Source organism: Plecotus auritus (genome assembly GCF_963455305.1).
Source record: "Plecotus auritus genome assembly, chromosome: 8".
Lineage (NCBI taxonomy): Eukaryota > Metazoa > Chordata > Mammalia > Chiroptera > Vespertilionidae > Plecotus > Plecotus auritus.
This window is the reverse complement of record NC_137782.1, coordinates 157,281,676-157,294,447: the sequence shown is the minus strand read 5'-3', so window position 1 is coordinate 157,294,447 and position 12,772 is coordinate 157,281,676. Positions and strand designations below refer to the sequence as shown.

Sequence of the window (12,772 nt, the reverse complement as noted above, 5' to 3'; positions counted from 1 at the left end):
CAAGCTCATGTTGCTTAAGAGTGATACAGTATTTAGCAGTCCTTTAGAAGTATTGTTCCCTTTTTTCTTATCCCAAAAGAATATCTGCTTGGCGTACTCTAGCACACAAACTCCCTTCTCCCATAGGGGGAAAGAGAGGTTTGTATCCGTGAACCCAGTCTTTGTGAGCATTTGTTTGCTGTTGACCTGCAGAGACATTCTCGAAGGTTCCTCCTCTGTGACCACAGTGGTCTCTCTTTTGGCTTATGATGTCCACCCACTTGGCTTCCTGTTCGGCTCACCCCGGGAGCTGAGAGCAGAGGCGAGGCACTAGCCGAGAGATTCTGCTGGGAGATTGAGGAGAAAAAGCAGCGCTGTATCCCTTTGGGTTTATTCACTGCTGATACCAAGTTCTGCATTTCAGCCTTCCCTTCATTAAAATCATACACCTCTCACCAGCTGCCAATCAGCATGACTTGGCAGGCAGTCCTGGTTATTGACAGTCAGTACCACCAGGCTGGCTCCCCTCCGGAGTTCTGGAATATATTAGAGAGGAGGAGGAGGTCTCGGAGCTGGGAAACAACATTTAATTGGGCAGACACAGGACACGGAAAGTCGCTGAAAAGACACTTTGTACGCATCTCTGCGATAAGAGTACGGATGACGCAGCGAGTTACTGCTTCTTTGCCGTGTTTTTCCTTCTCCGCAGCCATTTAAGTGGCCCTCTTGTAGGGGCTGTGATGGCTCCACGCTGGCTGAGGTTCGCACCCTTCCCCGACAGGTGAAGGCGTGACTGGCCGCTCCTCAGAGACCACAGCCGCCTCTTGGGCATGCCTTTTCCTGAAGAGCCTCTATTCGTCTCTCAGCATCAGACAGCCATTTCATTACGTTGTGTGATTTTTTTTTTAATTATTATTTTTTAATCCTAAGGGATTGACTGTGTTTTCTAGGCCGTGTTTTTGGGGACTATCCATGCCTCCAAATCCCACTCCCTTGCTTTCTGGGCATTTGCTAGTGAAACCTGACTGCCCCAGGCCCACCCTCCTGCTTACGCTTCTGCACGCCTCACCGAAAAAACAGCTTCATGGGACCCGCTGTGTCCCTAGCCAGAATCCTCCCCCCAACTTCAACTCCTACACCAGGCTTGTGGCTTCACGTGGTAGATGTGGTTGATGAATGCACCTGAGGAATAACTAGGGATGGGTTGATAAACGTTTTTCTTCCGTTTGACTGGGTGCTCAGCATTGTGTGGGAGTCCGGTACTTTGCCCCCACTCCCCACCCCATGTTATATTTTGGAACTTATGGCCTAACTGCTTAGTTCCTTCCTATATCAGCCCAGATTTTGTGGCAAATGTATAAAGATGAATTCTGATCCAAGAGACGATTTCTTTTAGAATAACGTTGATTTTCTGAAAAAAGAAATATTACATCCAGTAAGCACTGGGGAAGAGGTAAGACACATTCACAACCTGTGTCAACATACACACAGCTCAGCGCTGACTACTTAGGTGACTTTAGGTGAGTCCCCTAATCGCTTCACATTTCACGGTCCTCCTTGCAGAAATGGCTGTTCATTCTTGTTGTGTCTTCTCTACAGGATTGTTATAAATGAGAAAGTCATTGTCCTTAAGTACCATACAAATGTAAATATACTCAAATTAAAACGCAGTGAGAGTCTGTTTTGAACATGCGAGGTGACGTGTTAAGAAATGATGTTGGACAGATGAGCCCATGGGAGACGTGTGTATCATAATCCGGTTTTTCTCACCTTATTAAGCAGGGCGTGTTAGCGCAGGAGACGTTCCTCAGCTTGGGAGGGTTTTGGTGGTTCCAGATTTACTGAAACACGTACCATGCAATTCATTAAGTGAAGTTGTACAGTTAATTCCGTGTGTGTTTCTTTTAATGTGTTCACAGAATTGTGTATTCATCACAATTTTTAAAACACTTCCATCAGCCCATTTTCCCCGACACTTGGGAATTCATTAAGCAGGCCCTCCCTGTTACCTCCCAAAGCCCCCAGCCCTAGGCAACTAGTAATCCACGTTTCTGTCTCTGTAGATGTGCCTCTTACGGGCATTTCACATAAATAGTTTATACAATAGCTCATTTGTGACTGGCTTCTTTCACTTAATGTCTTCAAGGGTCGTTTGTGTTAATAGTATGTGTCAGAACTGCGTTCTTTTCTATGGCCAAGAAATATTTCATTGTGTGGATATAGACCACATTTTGTTTATCCGAGCATCGGATGGTGGGCATGGAGGCTCTTTCCTTTTTTTTTTGGCTCATGTGACTAATGCTGCTGTGAACATTGGTATACAAGTTTTCATGTTGGCATATATTTCCATTTCTCAGGGGCATATACCGAGGGGTGGAATTGCTGGGTTATATGGTAACTCTGTATTTACTATTTTGAGGAACTGCCAGGCTGTTGTCCAGAACAGCTGTCCCTCTACATGCTCACCAGCATGTGGGAGAGTTCCAATTTTTCCACGTCCTCATCAGAACTTGTCACTATCTCTGTTTTTTATCACGGCCGTTAAGCACGCGCAGGGGTGTCTCACTGTGGCTTGGGTTTGTATTCCCTAATGACGTGACGTTAAGCATCTTTTCACGTGCTTGCTGGCCATTTCTGTATCTTATTTGGGACAGCGTCTATACAGATGTTTGCTTGTTTTTCAGTTTGGATTATTTTTGTGTTGATGAGTTATAAGAGTACTTCATATATTTTGGATGCATCTCCTTTATATGACTCACATATATTTTCTCCCATTTGTGGGTTACCTTTCTTGATGATGTTCTTTGAAGCACAAAAGTTGATGAAATCCAGTTTAACTCTTTTTCTCTTTTGTTGCTTGTATTTTTGGTATCATATTTAAGAAACCATTGCCTACTCCAAAGTCACAAAGATTTACTCCTGTTTTCTTCTAAGGACTCTGTAGTTGTGGCTATGACAAGAAGATCATAGCTCTAATGATTCATCTGAAGTTAATTTTTTTATACGACGTGATTCATAGTGGTTCATTCTCATTTTTTCCCATGTGCATATCCGTTGTCCCAGGACCATTTGTTGACAAGATAGTTCTTTCCCTCAATGAATTGTCTTGGCACCCTTGTCAAAAGTCAATAAATGTAAGTAATTCCAATGAACTATAAATCTGTTCTTACGTCAGTACAGCACTACCTTGATTGCATTGTAGTAGGTGTTGAAATCCGGAAGTCTGAGTCTTCTAGCATTGTAGTAGGTCTTCAAATCAGAAAGTCTGAGTCCTCTAACTTTGTTCTTCTTTTCAATATTGTTTTGGCTATTCTGGATCCCTTCCATTTTCATATGAATTTTAGGATGGACTGGTACTTTCTGCAAAAGAACTAGCTAGTGTTCTGATAGGGATTGCATTGACTGTGTGGATCAGTTTCAGGAATATTATCATCTTAACAATAGTATCTTCCAATTCATGAACATGGGATGTCTCTCCATTTGTTTAAGCCCTCTTTCATTTTTTTAAACGATGCTTTATAGTTTTCAGAGTACAAGTTTTGCACTTCATTTATTAAATCTGTTACTAAATACTTTATTCTTTTTGATGCTATTGTGAATGGGGTTGTTTTCTGAACATCATTGCCAGATTGTTCATTGCTAGTGTATAGATGTACAATTTCTTTCAGTTGCAATTTTACCCTGGAATTTTGTTGAAGTTGTAAATTAGTTTTGATAATGTTTTAGTAGATTCCTTAGAATTATTATTATTTTTTTTTTAGATACAAGATCATGTCATTTGTAACTAGAGTTGTTTTACTTCTTCCTTTCCAATCTAGATTCTTTTTCTTTCTTTTCTTCCCTACTTGCCTTAGTGAGAACCTCGATACAATGCTGAGTAGTAGTGGTGAGAGTGGATATCACTGTCTTATTCCTGATCTTAGGGGGAAGCCTTCAGTCTTTCGCTAAGTATGATGTTAGCTGTGAGTTTTTCAAAGATGCTGTTTACCAAGTTGAGGATGGTCTCTTCTATTCCCAAGTTATTGAATGTTTTTATCATGAAAGGTTATATGATTCTGTCAAGTGATTTTTCTGTGTCATTGAGTTGATTGTATGGATTTTTTGGTCCTTTATTCTGTTGACACGCCATACTACATTAATTGCCTTTTGGATATTAAACCAACGTTGCATTCTTGGAATAAATCCCCCTTGGTCATGCTATTTAATCATTTTTATATGTTACTGGATTCAGTCTGCGAGTACTTTTTGAGGATTTTTATATCTATATTCACAAGAAATACTGATCTGTAGTTTTCTTTTTCTTGTGATATCTTTGTCTGGTGGGAGTTCTTGTCAGTCACCAGAATTAGAAGGTAAGGAATGAATTTAGGGTGAGTTTTGCAGGGCAGAGAAAAAGATTTTAATCATTGTTGTCATGATGAGAATTCTACATGCAGGACACGCAGTCCTTATTAGAACACATGGAACGTCCCCAAGGTTTCAGTTGAAGAGCTGTATTTGCTAAATGTGTGACTTCAGCCAATTACCTAGGATCCCCTCCCTTCTAAACTGGGGGTAGCAGCAGGTTTTGTTACTGGGAAGCATAAAGTAAAGCATATAGAAAGAGTTTTGTTAATGCCAAGCATGATGAAAATTACAAATTCCTTAGCCTCAGAGAGAGAAAAGAGAACACAGGTAAGAACACGGAAGGGGCAGAAGAATATCGCCTCCAAAAAGACCTAGGTAAATTTTTGAGGCAGAGCATGGTTTAACAAAACAGGTGTGATCCCTTTAAAGCACAGATGGGTGATGTGAGCATTGTGGTCACGTGGTTCCCTTTATTTCAAGTGTGTGTGTGTGAGCAGCGGGGCGGGGGTGGGGGGGCGGGGGGCTCAGTGTAGATTTCCCTAAGGGAATTTCTATTTCTATTCCTCGGGGTAGAGAGGATGACAATGTGTTTTTGTATTTTACTTTACATTGCTTTATTGGGGTTACAAAAAATTATATCAAGTTTAGCAAGTCTTCTTCGAGTTATTACCCCCTGCTAAGAGACAGATCTTTCTAGAGGCCGTTTGAGAAACATAAAAGAACCCTGCTCGGAAGGGACTCTAAGTGTGCCCTGTGTGTTTGAACTCCCTCCAGAAACAAAGCCAGCCTGCGTCTTCAACAACGTGGAGTACAACGACGGAGACATGTTTCGCTTGGACAAGTGTCGGTTCTGCCGATGCCAAGGCGGCGTTGCCATCTGCTTCACTGCCCAGTGCGGGGAGCTGAACTGCGAGAGGTACTACGTGCCCGAAGGGGAGTGCTGCCCAGTGTGTGAAGGTGAGGGATGCGCTCCTTAGAGATGAATACGCGTCTTCCTGGCTCAGAGTTCTGGTACCAAAACTGGCCTAGTTCCGTCTCGCCCCCAAGTAGAGGGCTATTATAGGAGTTCCCTTCTCAGGACACTGTGCTCTGTCTTTTAGGAGTTGTCAGTGCCACGTAGACTGTGGAAATACCGCCCCAAAGGAAGTTGTGCCCTGAGGTTAGACAGCAGGTCACCTGTCTCCCACCTCCACGGGGCATCGGAGATTTCCCAGGAGGGCTCGCAGCTCCTCCCCTGCGTCCCCACAGTTCCTTGGCAAGTCCTGGGGGACCCTCTGCTCGCTGTGCTCTAGACTTCACTCCTGCTCTCCTGGGATGGCTCAGCTAGGGCAGGTGCAGCCCTTGTCACCCATAGTCTCAGCCAGCTCAGAGAGGAGCTCACCCCTGTCCTTTCCATCACCCACGCCCTGCCCAGTGGGACCAGGACCCTGCTGCTCCCCCTCCTTTGAGACTGTGTGGAGGTGAACTCGGGGTCATTTGTGGCATGGTGGTGGCAGCCGAGTATCAGGTGTGGCCCTGGACAGAAGGCTCTCAGGAGCCTGCTCTATGTTCCCTTCTTCCCCCCAAGAAGTAATAGTTCCATGTTGCCCACCAGGCGCCGCCCTCCCATGGCCGCTATTCAGAAATAATAAACATTTCAGGATGATAACTCTGAACTTCATTTACTACAACCCATGCCTCTTAGGGATTAGGATGCGAACGTTCAGAAAAGTAGCCACTGGTCGGAGTCTGCAGTGAAGTCAGAACACCACGCCCTGCCTGCCTGTGTCTCTGGTCTGTACACACGCCTCTGTCCCTGGGTAGGAAGGCCAGCGAGCCCGCTGGTCCCGATGGACCGCAGCCTTCTGTCTGCAGCGGGACGTGTCCGTCTCGTCTGACACAGGAAATGGGAGGACAGGGTGCCATGCCATGTGACACCTAGAACCCTCTGTTTTCCTAGAACCCTTTTCGATGTTTGAGCGATATTTAGCACACCATATTGAAGATCTGAAAACGTTTAAAGTATGCAAACCGCATCCCTCACACCGAACAACGGTTCATAGCAGCAAAATCCTTTCCCCTAGTAGACACTATCTAAGCCAACATGGGAGAAAGGTGGTTCACTTTTTAGGTGCCATGGGGATTTTTAAAAATCACATCTAACTTGGACCCGTCCCCGTGGATGAGTTCCCTAGCGCCCCCAGGGGTAGTAGACTCTGAGACCACCCGGCAGTGGGTGGTGTGAAAACACGGATAGGAACCTCTGTGTGATCAGCATAGTGAGTTGTCTGGGCACGGACCCGGTATGTCTCATTTCCTGGGACTTAGACCCAGGCTCAGAGTGGACATGTAATATTTTTCATAAGAAATGTATGAAGTCTTATCTGACTCCGCTCTCTTGGCCGCCTCCATCTCTGGCAGATTGCCTTTCTAAAGCGGTGGCTGCTTGATTTTCAGGGTTGGCCTCTTGCTTACACCACCCTGTTACCTCCTTAGAGTACAGAGACCCATGCTCACACCTGCGTGGACCTCCCTCCCCGCACGGCAGCACTTGCTTGTTGAGACCAGATTGTCTGTGATTCGTCTAGTTGCTCTCATGATAATGATATGTGGAGGTCTTGTATGCAGCATGTCTGTCCTGGTCAGTAACCTCAGAAAACATGGTTACAGTGGCCTCGGCTATTTTTGTCCTTCAACCTGGGTCACTGCTTGGCTGGGAGACCTATGGCGAGGTTCACAGTTTCCCACCAGGCGCAAGCAGTGGCCCCGCTGAGCCTCAGCCAGCCTGGTTCTGCGCAAGGCCACAGTGAGAGCCCGTCCCGCTCCTCGCCGTTGTCCACGCCGACCTCCGGCCACCAGGAGACAGAGCTCTGTTCCTCCTGGAAGTAGCAGTGGCTCCCTGAGTTAGACGGGCATTGCCGCCTCACAGGCCGTGAGACTGCGGGGCGATAGATGTATAAATGGACAACTCGGAAGGCGTGGTCAGAGCCTGCAGTGGATCGGAGTTTTCTGATTACCAGCCCCCAGCTCTGTGCCTAGTGTTGTCCAACTTTGTTTTTGGGGATGGAGTTTTTATTTTGTTGGGGTTTCTTTGTTTTAATATAAATTTTAAATTGGTTTCAGAGAGGAAGGGAGAAGGAGAGAGAGATAGAAACATCAGTGATGAGGGAGAATCATTGATTGGCTGCCTCCTGCACATCGCACACTGGGGACTGAGCCCACAGCCCAGGCATGTGCCCTGACTGGGAGTCATACTGTGACCTGGTTCATAGCTCGATGCTCAACCACTGAGCCACGCCTGGCCGGGCACCAAGCATTGGTTTTTATGCCATATGTCCCCTGTCCTGGGTGTAGCAGCAGGATGGATGGACAGGAATTCAGTGTGACAGCAGCTTTTGCTGGTCCCCAAGAGACACCTCCTGCAGCCCTGAGCGTCCGTGGATCACAGCGGGAAAAGAACTGCGGATACGCAGAACCGGGAAAACCGCCTGAAGGAACAGACAGAGAAGCAATGCAGAAGGCCCTCGGTTTTACTGGGAACTCTTGTTTTCATTTAGATCCGGTGTATCCCTTTAATAATCCCGCCGGCTGCTATGCCAACGGCCAGATCCTCGCCCACGGAGACCGGTGGCGGGAAGACGACTGCACGTTCTGTCAGTGCATCAATGGGGAGCCCCACTGCGTGGCCACGGTCTGCGGGCAGAGCTGCATGAACCCCGTCAAGGTGCCGGGGGAGTGCTGCCCCGTGTGCGAAGGTAAATCTTGCCGATTCTAATGAGTCCCCGGCGTATGTCTCGTGTTGGATGAGCTTCTGCCAATGTGTTCTTGTGTGTTTTTTATTTCCTCGGTCATGCGTCTGCTTCCTGCTGTTACCGGTAGCAGATAAATTTATCATTTGGGAGAAATGTTGCACGTTTACAGTGAGAATCATGGGGTCTTTATTTTACCGCTGCAGATAGGCTAATCTGAATAATGCACAAGCATGTATACATTTTCATGCCGTTCACTTGAAGTCTAATTAACATCCAAAGGTCAGTGCAGTGAAATAAAATGGGAACAAGCCCATGAGTCCAGCATTGCATGTTCGACTTGTCATGCCTCCTGGCGCCCCGGAGCCTGGGGCTAGAAAAGGCACCGGGAGCCACGGGGAGGGTTTCCCTGCCTGCTGCCCTCACTCTGAGCACCCTTTCTATTTCTAACTTCACAGTAGTGTGGATTTGCCATTCCCCTCAGGCTTTTACTGATATCTTGGTTCTTACATTCTCTCCCTGTCATCCTGTTGGGAGAGATAGGAGTGTGGCCTCGGCAAGGAAACCATTTGTAGATCGCCCAAGTGTTGGTGATGTGTCCCGAACCCCAATCTCCCTCCATTTCCCACGTCCTGGGAAGATTCTTTGCACACCGATTTACGTCGGTCTTCACCCTCTGTCCACCTCGGCTACTACAGAAAAGGGATGGGATAGTTACACGGACAGACCCAGTAGAGAGTATTTGTCGTTAAGAAGCACATTTGCATAGTAAAGTGAACGAAAGTGGGTCAAAAATTAATCTGTGTTGAAGATGGATCCTTCTGGCATTTTTAAAAGTAGCTATTAAGGAACTGACAGCTCTTTTCAGAAATTCATTCAGCAGACTAAGTCCTCCGTCAAGAAGTCTTGCTTCTACCTAAATTTCCATAAACGCAGACGTCAGAGTCTGCCTGACTTGCTTCCCTAACCTCTGAGGGGTTAGCATTATTGAAGAGCTTAAACATCGCATAAAAATGGAAATGGGAGGACTCCAGTTCTATTGACCTCCCCAATCCCCTCACCGTTCCTCTACGCGGAGCACAGCTGCCACACTTCCGGGCTCCGGCTCCGGCTCCGGCTGAGTGGCAGTCACCCACTCCCTCACGTGTACGCTCCTCCCAGCCCCTGAAGGCAACGTGTCTGTCCTGGAAAAGGAGTGGACAGAAATATGCGTGCCAGGACAGACACGTTGCCTTCAGGGGCTGGGAGGAGCGTACACGTGAGGGAGTGGGTGACTGCCACTCAGCCGGAGCCGGAGCCGGAGCCGGAGCCCGGAAGTGTGGCAGCTGTGCTCCGCGTAGAGGAACGGTGAGGGGATTGGGGAGGTCAATAGAACTGGAGTCCTCCCATTTCCATTTTTATACGATGTGTATGTGTGCCTGGTGGACAGTTAGCTTTACAAGCCTGCCTTGTCAAAACATAAAAGTGGGACTATCTGTTCTTAGGGACAATCTGTTGTCAACTTGAAACATTTAAGTGTATATGTGTGCATGATAAATACGGCATCCACTAAGCAACTCACTCTTTAACTTCACAAGACTTAAATCAATGGAAAGCAAAACTGAGAAAACTTGTAAAAAAAAATGTATAGGGCCCTTCTGAAAGTGGAGGGAGGGAAGGCAACTCTTTTGTGCTCATCGTCATCGTTAGTGTATTTATCGTGGTGAGGAGAGGAGAGCAGTTGGCAAGTGCAAATAAATGTATGTGAAACTAACTGATTGATTCTCACCCTATAGCTGGCATAGCAAGGGAATGCTAGTTTGATCCCTGGAGTTCGGTGTCTGCAACGTATGCATAGAATTGTAATCTACTCGTCCACTGTTTGATAAAAGAATGACAGCTCTGGTTAGCCATTAGTTCCGTAAAACTTAGCAAGAACCTCCCATAATCCACGTACACCACGGACACAAAGATGAGTATGGGACAACTCCTAGTTAGCTTCGCGGAAAATGTTTAGGCTGTTTGAATTTAAACCGGGAGACAAAGGCTGTCCACGTTCCGATTGTGTGGGGCGAGTGCTTTGTTTGTGTACCTGATTCCAGGGAATCCTCACAGCAGCACGGTGCTGGAGGCCTGCTCCTGAGTCCCTGTTAGAGAGAAGAAACAAGAGTTCAGGGAGGTTTAGATCATTTCTTCCAGGGTCGCTTGCCATTATGTGGCTGAGCTGGGATACACTGAAGTCTGTCAGATTCGGCTACATGGTTGTCTGTTGACCCTGCTCCCCAATGTCAGCTCTGTTTACGCCGCCCCGGCTTCTAGTTCCCTCGCTAACCTCTCTCTCTCATCTCTGGTTTGGGCCCCGTGTTGGGAGAGATAGGAGTGTGGCCTCGGCAAGGAAGCCATTTGTAGGTCGCCCAGGTGTTGGTGATGTGCTCGCCCACCTGGCCTCTCCTGCCGCCTGAGGAAGGAGGCCTTCGGGACACATCCTGCATCTGCTTCTCAGGCCTCGGGTTGTGAGGTTCTTCTGGTCCCTGCTCTCTTCAGCTTCCTTCGTGCTCTGCACCAAACCTTTTCAGAGATTCCCCGGTCTAGTTCTCAGGGAACTAATTTATGTTGCGTTTCTTGTTCTTTGTTTTTAACTGAGTTAAGTAATGAGTCTTATGTAAGATGGTGTTTGCTCTCCAGTACCCTCTCATTTTAAGATGTAGTAGGAAGACAGATTCTTTTGGTGTAGGGTGGAAAAACAGTGCACAGCTTAAGATCATGACACTGCTACGAGGTGTAACTTATTATTAATAATAAGGAGGAACTTACAAAATAATGCCAGGTGAATGAATTGTCTTACTTTGTTTGTGGGACCTAAAAGTCTATAGAACTAGTTGGAGATATTTTTCTCAGCAGCATACTTAAATAAGGATTTCAAGTGATTTCAGAGTGGCAAACAGGGGAGATGGAATAAAAGCAAGGTTAATGTGTAATGAACAGCCAGCCAGCATTATTTAGAGAAAAACAGAAACACTGGTGTTCACGCAGCTTATCCACACAATAAATTCCTCTGCGCACAATTGCATAACGAATTTTGGCCCTCACCCTATGAGCTACAATCCCAAGGTGCGTAGTCAGAGCCTGAAATTATATGAAAGGACCCCACACCAGGACTGTGGTTTTAGATTTTTTTTCCTAAATAAATTACTGCATCCCCAAATAAGGTGTGTTAGGACTTGCAAGGAGGGAGTTCCTTGTTGTGGCTGTTGTTATTAAAGATACATACCTTCCAAGTGACAGCATAATGTGCTCGGGAGAGCCCTGGAGACGTGAGCCTGGGGGCCCTAAAAGGCTAGGCTGCTACTTGACAGCTAACTCCTTCACAAGTACCTCAGTGCTTTTTAAATTGGCACTTGAGTCCTCTCCTGATTAAGTCTGACCATGTTTTTGTCAACACCCAATTCAGGTATCCAGATAAGCCACCCCGTCTGTAAGTCTGTCACTGATCATGTCCTTGACTTGCTCTGCCGCCTTTTCTCTACTCCTCCTCTTGTTCGTCAGTCCCATTATTTTTTATTTTCTGGCTCTTGTAAAGAGCTAGGATGGACATGCATGGAATAGCATGCGAGGTTTGCCACTGAAGTGTACGTATGGAAGCTAACGTCCTTAATCTACCTCACAACTAAAAACCAAGAAGGGAAGGCAGCACAGTTAGGTCTCCCTCAGCATCCAGCACTGTTGGCATTGTCTTATTTGCAGCCCCGAAGGACGGTGGCTAACGTTTCTTGCACACTGACTGCGAGCCAGGCCTAGGTGCTGGAAGAGCATCAGCTCATTGGGTCCTTACACCTTCCCTCTTTCACAGATACTGTATCCCAAATTCCCGTCCCAGGTACCAAAGTACAGCGGTCATGGAACTTCCCCAAGGTCATGCAGCTGGAGGGTGGCAGACAGTGTCCCACTGCCTGTGAGACAAACGGCATGACACTCTCCTGTAGGCCAGTAGAGTGGAAGAGTGAGCTAGGAATTTACCGTATCATTTTGAATCCCTAAAGCAGCACCTGACATGTCAATAGGTGCTCAAAATGGATGCATGAGCGAGCTGGGGAGGACCGGATAGGCAGTCACACCGGACTCCTCGCCGAGGCAGGCAGCAGGCCCTGACATGGGGCTTCTTACCCGGAGCCTCAGATGCTGATGGCCTTTTGGGCCTTGAAGAAAGAGTAATGGTCGAATACTTGCTTTTGAAGACACGCTTTGAGAACAGAACACAGTGTTACATGAAGTGTGTGTGGTACCGTGGGTCCCCCTGTCCAAGGCCAGTTGGACCAATTAGCGTCAGATTGACTGCTCCCCCTCCTGAGAGCCCTGAGCTTTCATCCGCTTCCAGCGGCAGCCGGGGGGCCTCCCAGGATCGTTTGTGAAGTGTGGTTTATTCTCTCCCCATTCGGGCCCTGAAGTGTGTAGTCACAGAGTTTAAGTGGGCTCCCCCAGGCCCTCGAAGGCGAACGCTCACTGTCATGTTTAATAGACTGCTTTTCAGGAAGACATGCCTTGTGAGTGTATAGGTGCCACAGCATTGTTATTTCAGCTACTTCTACAGGCAGGATTTTGTTTTAATATTTTTTTCAAATAATGTTTTTGTTTATTTTTTTATTTTTTTAGAAAGGAAGGGAGAGGGAGAGAGAAACATCGATGGGCTGCCTCCTGCACGCCCTCTACTGGGGATCGAGCATGCAACCCGGGCATGTGCC

General features: G+C 46.9%; 1 protein-coding gene across 5 annotated transcripts in view; it reads left to right on the top strand.

Annotated features, from left to right (window-relative positions):
• CRIM1 (cysteine rich transmembrane BMP regulator 1) overlaps positions 1–12,772 on the top strand; it is a 181,504-nt gene that overhangs the window by 108,110 nt on the left and 60,622 nt on the right. For all 5 annotated transcript variants that reach the window (XM_080686662.1, XM_080686661.1, XM_080686658.1 and 2 more), the window contains 2 exons: positions 5,101–5,283; positions 7,863–8,060. In XM_080686662.1, the coding sequence (XP_080542788.1) occupies positions 5,101–5,283; positions 7,863–8,060 (381 nt within the window). The remainder of the gene's footprint in view (positions 1–5,100; positions 5,284–7,862; positions 8,061–12,772) is intronic.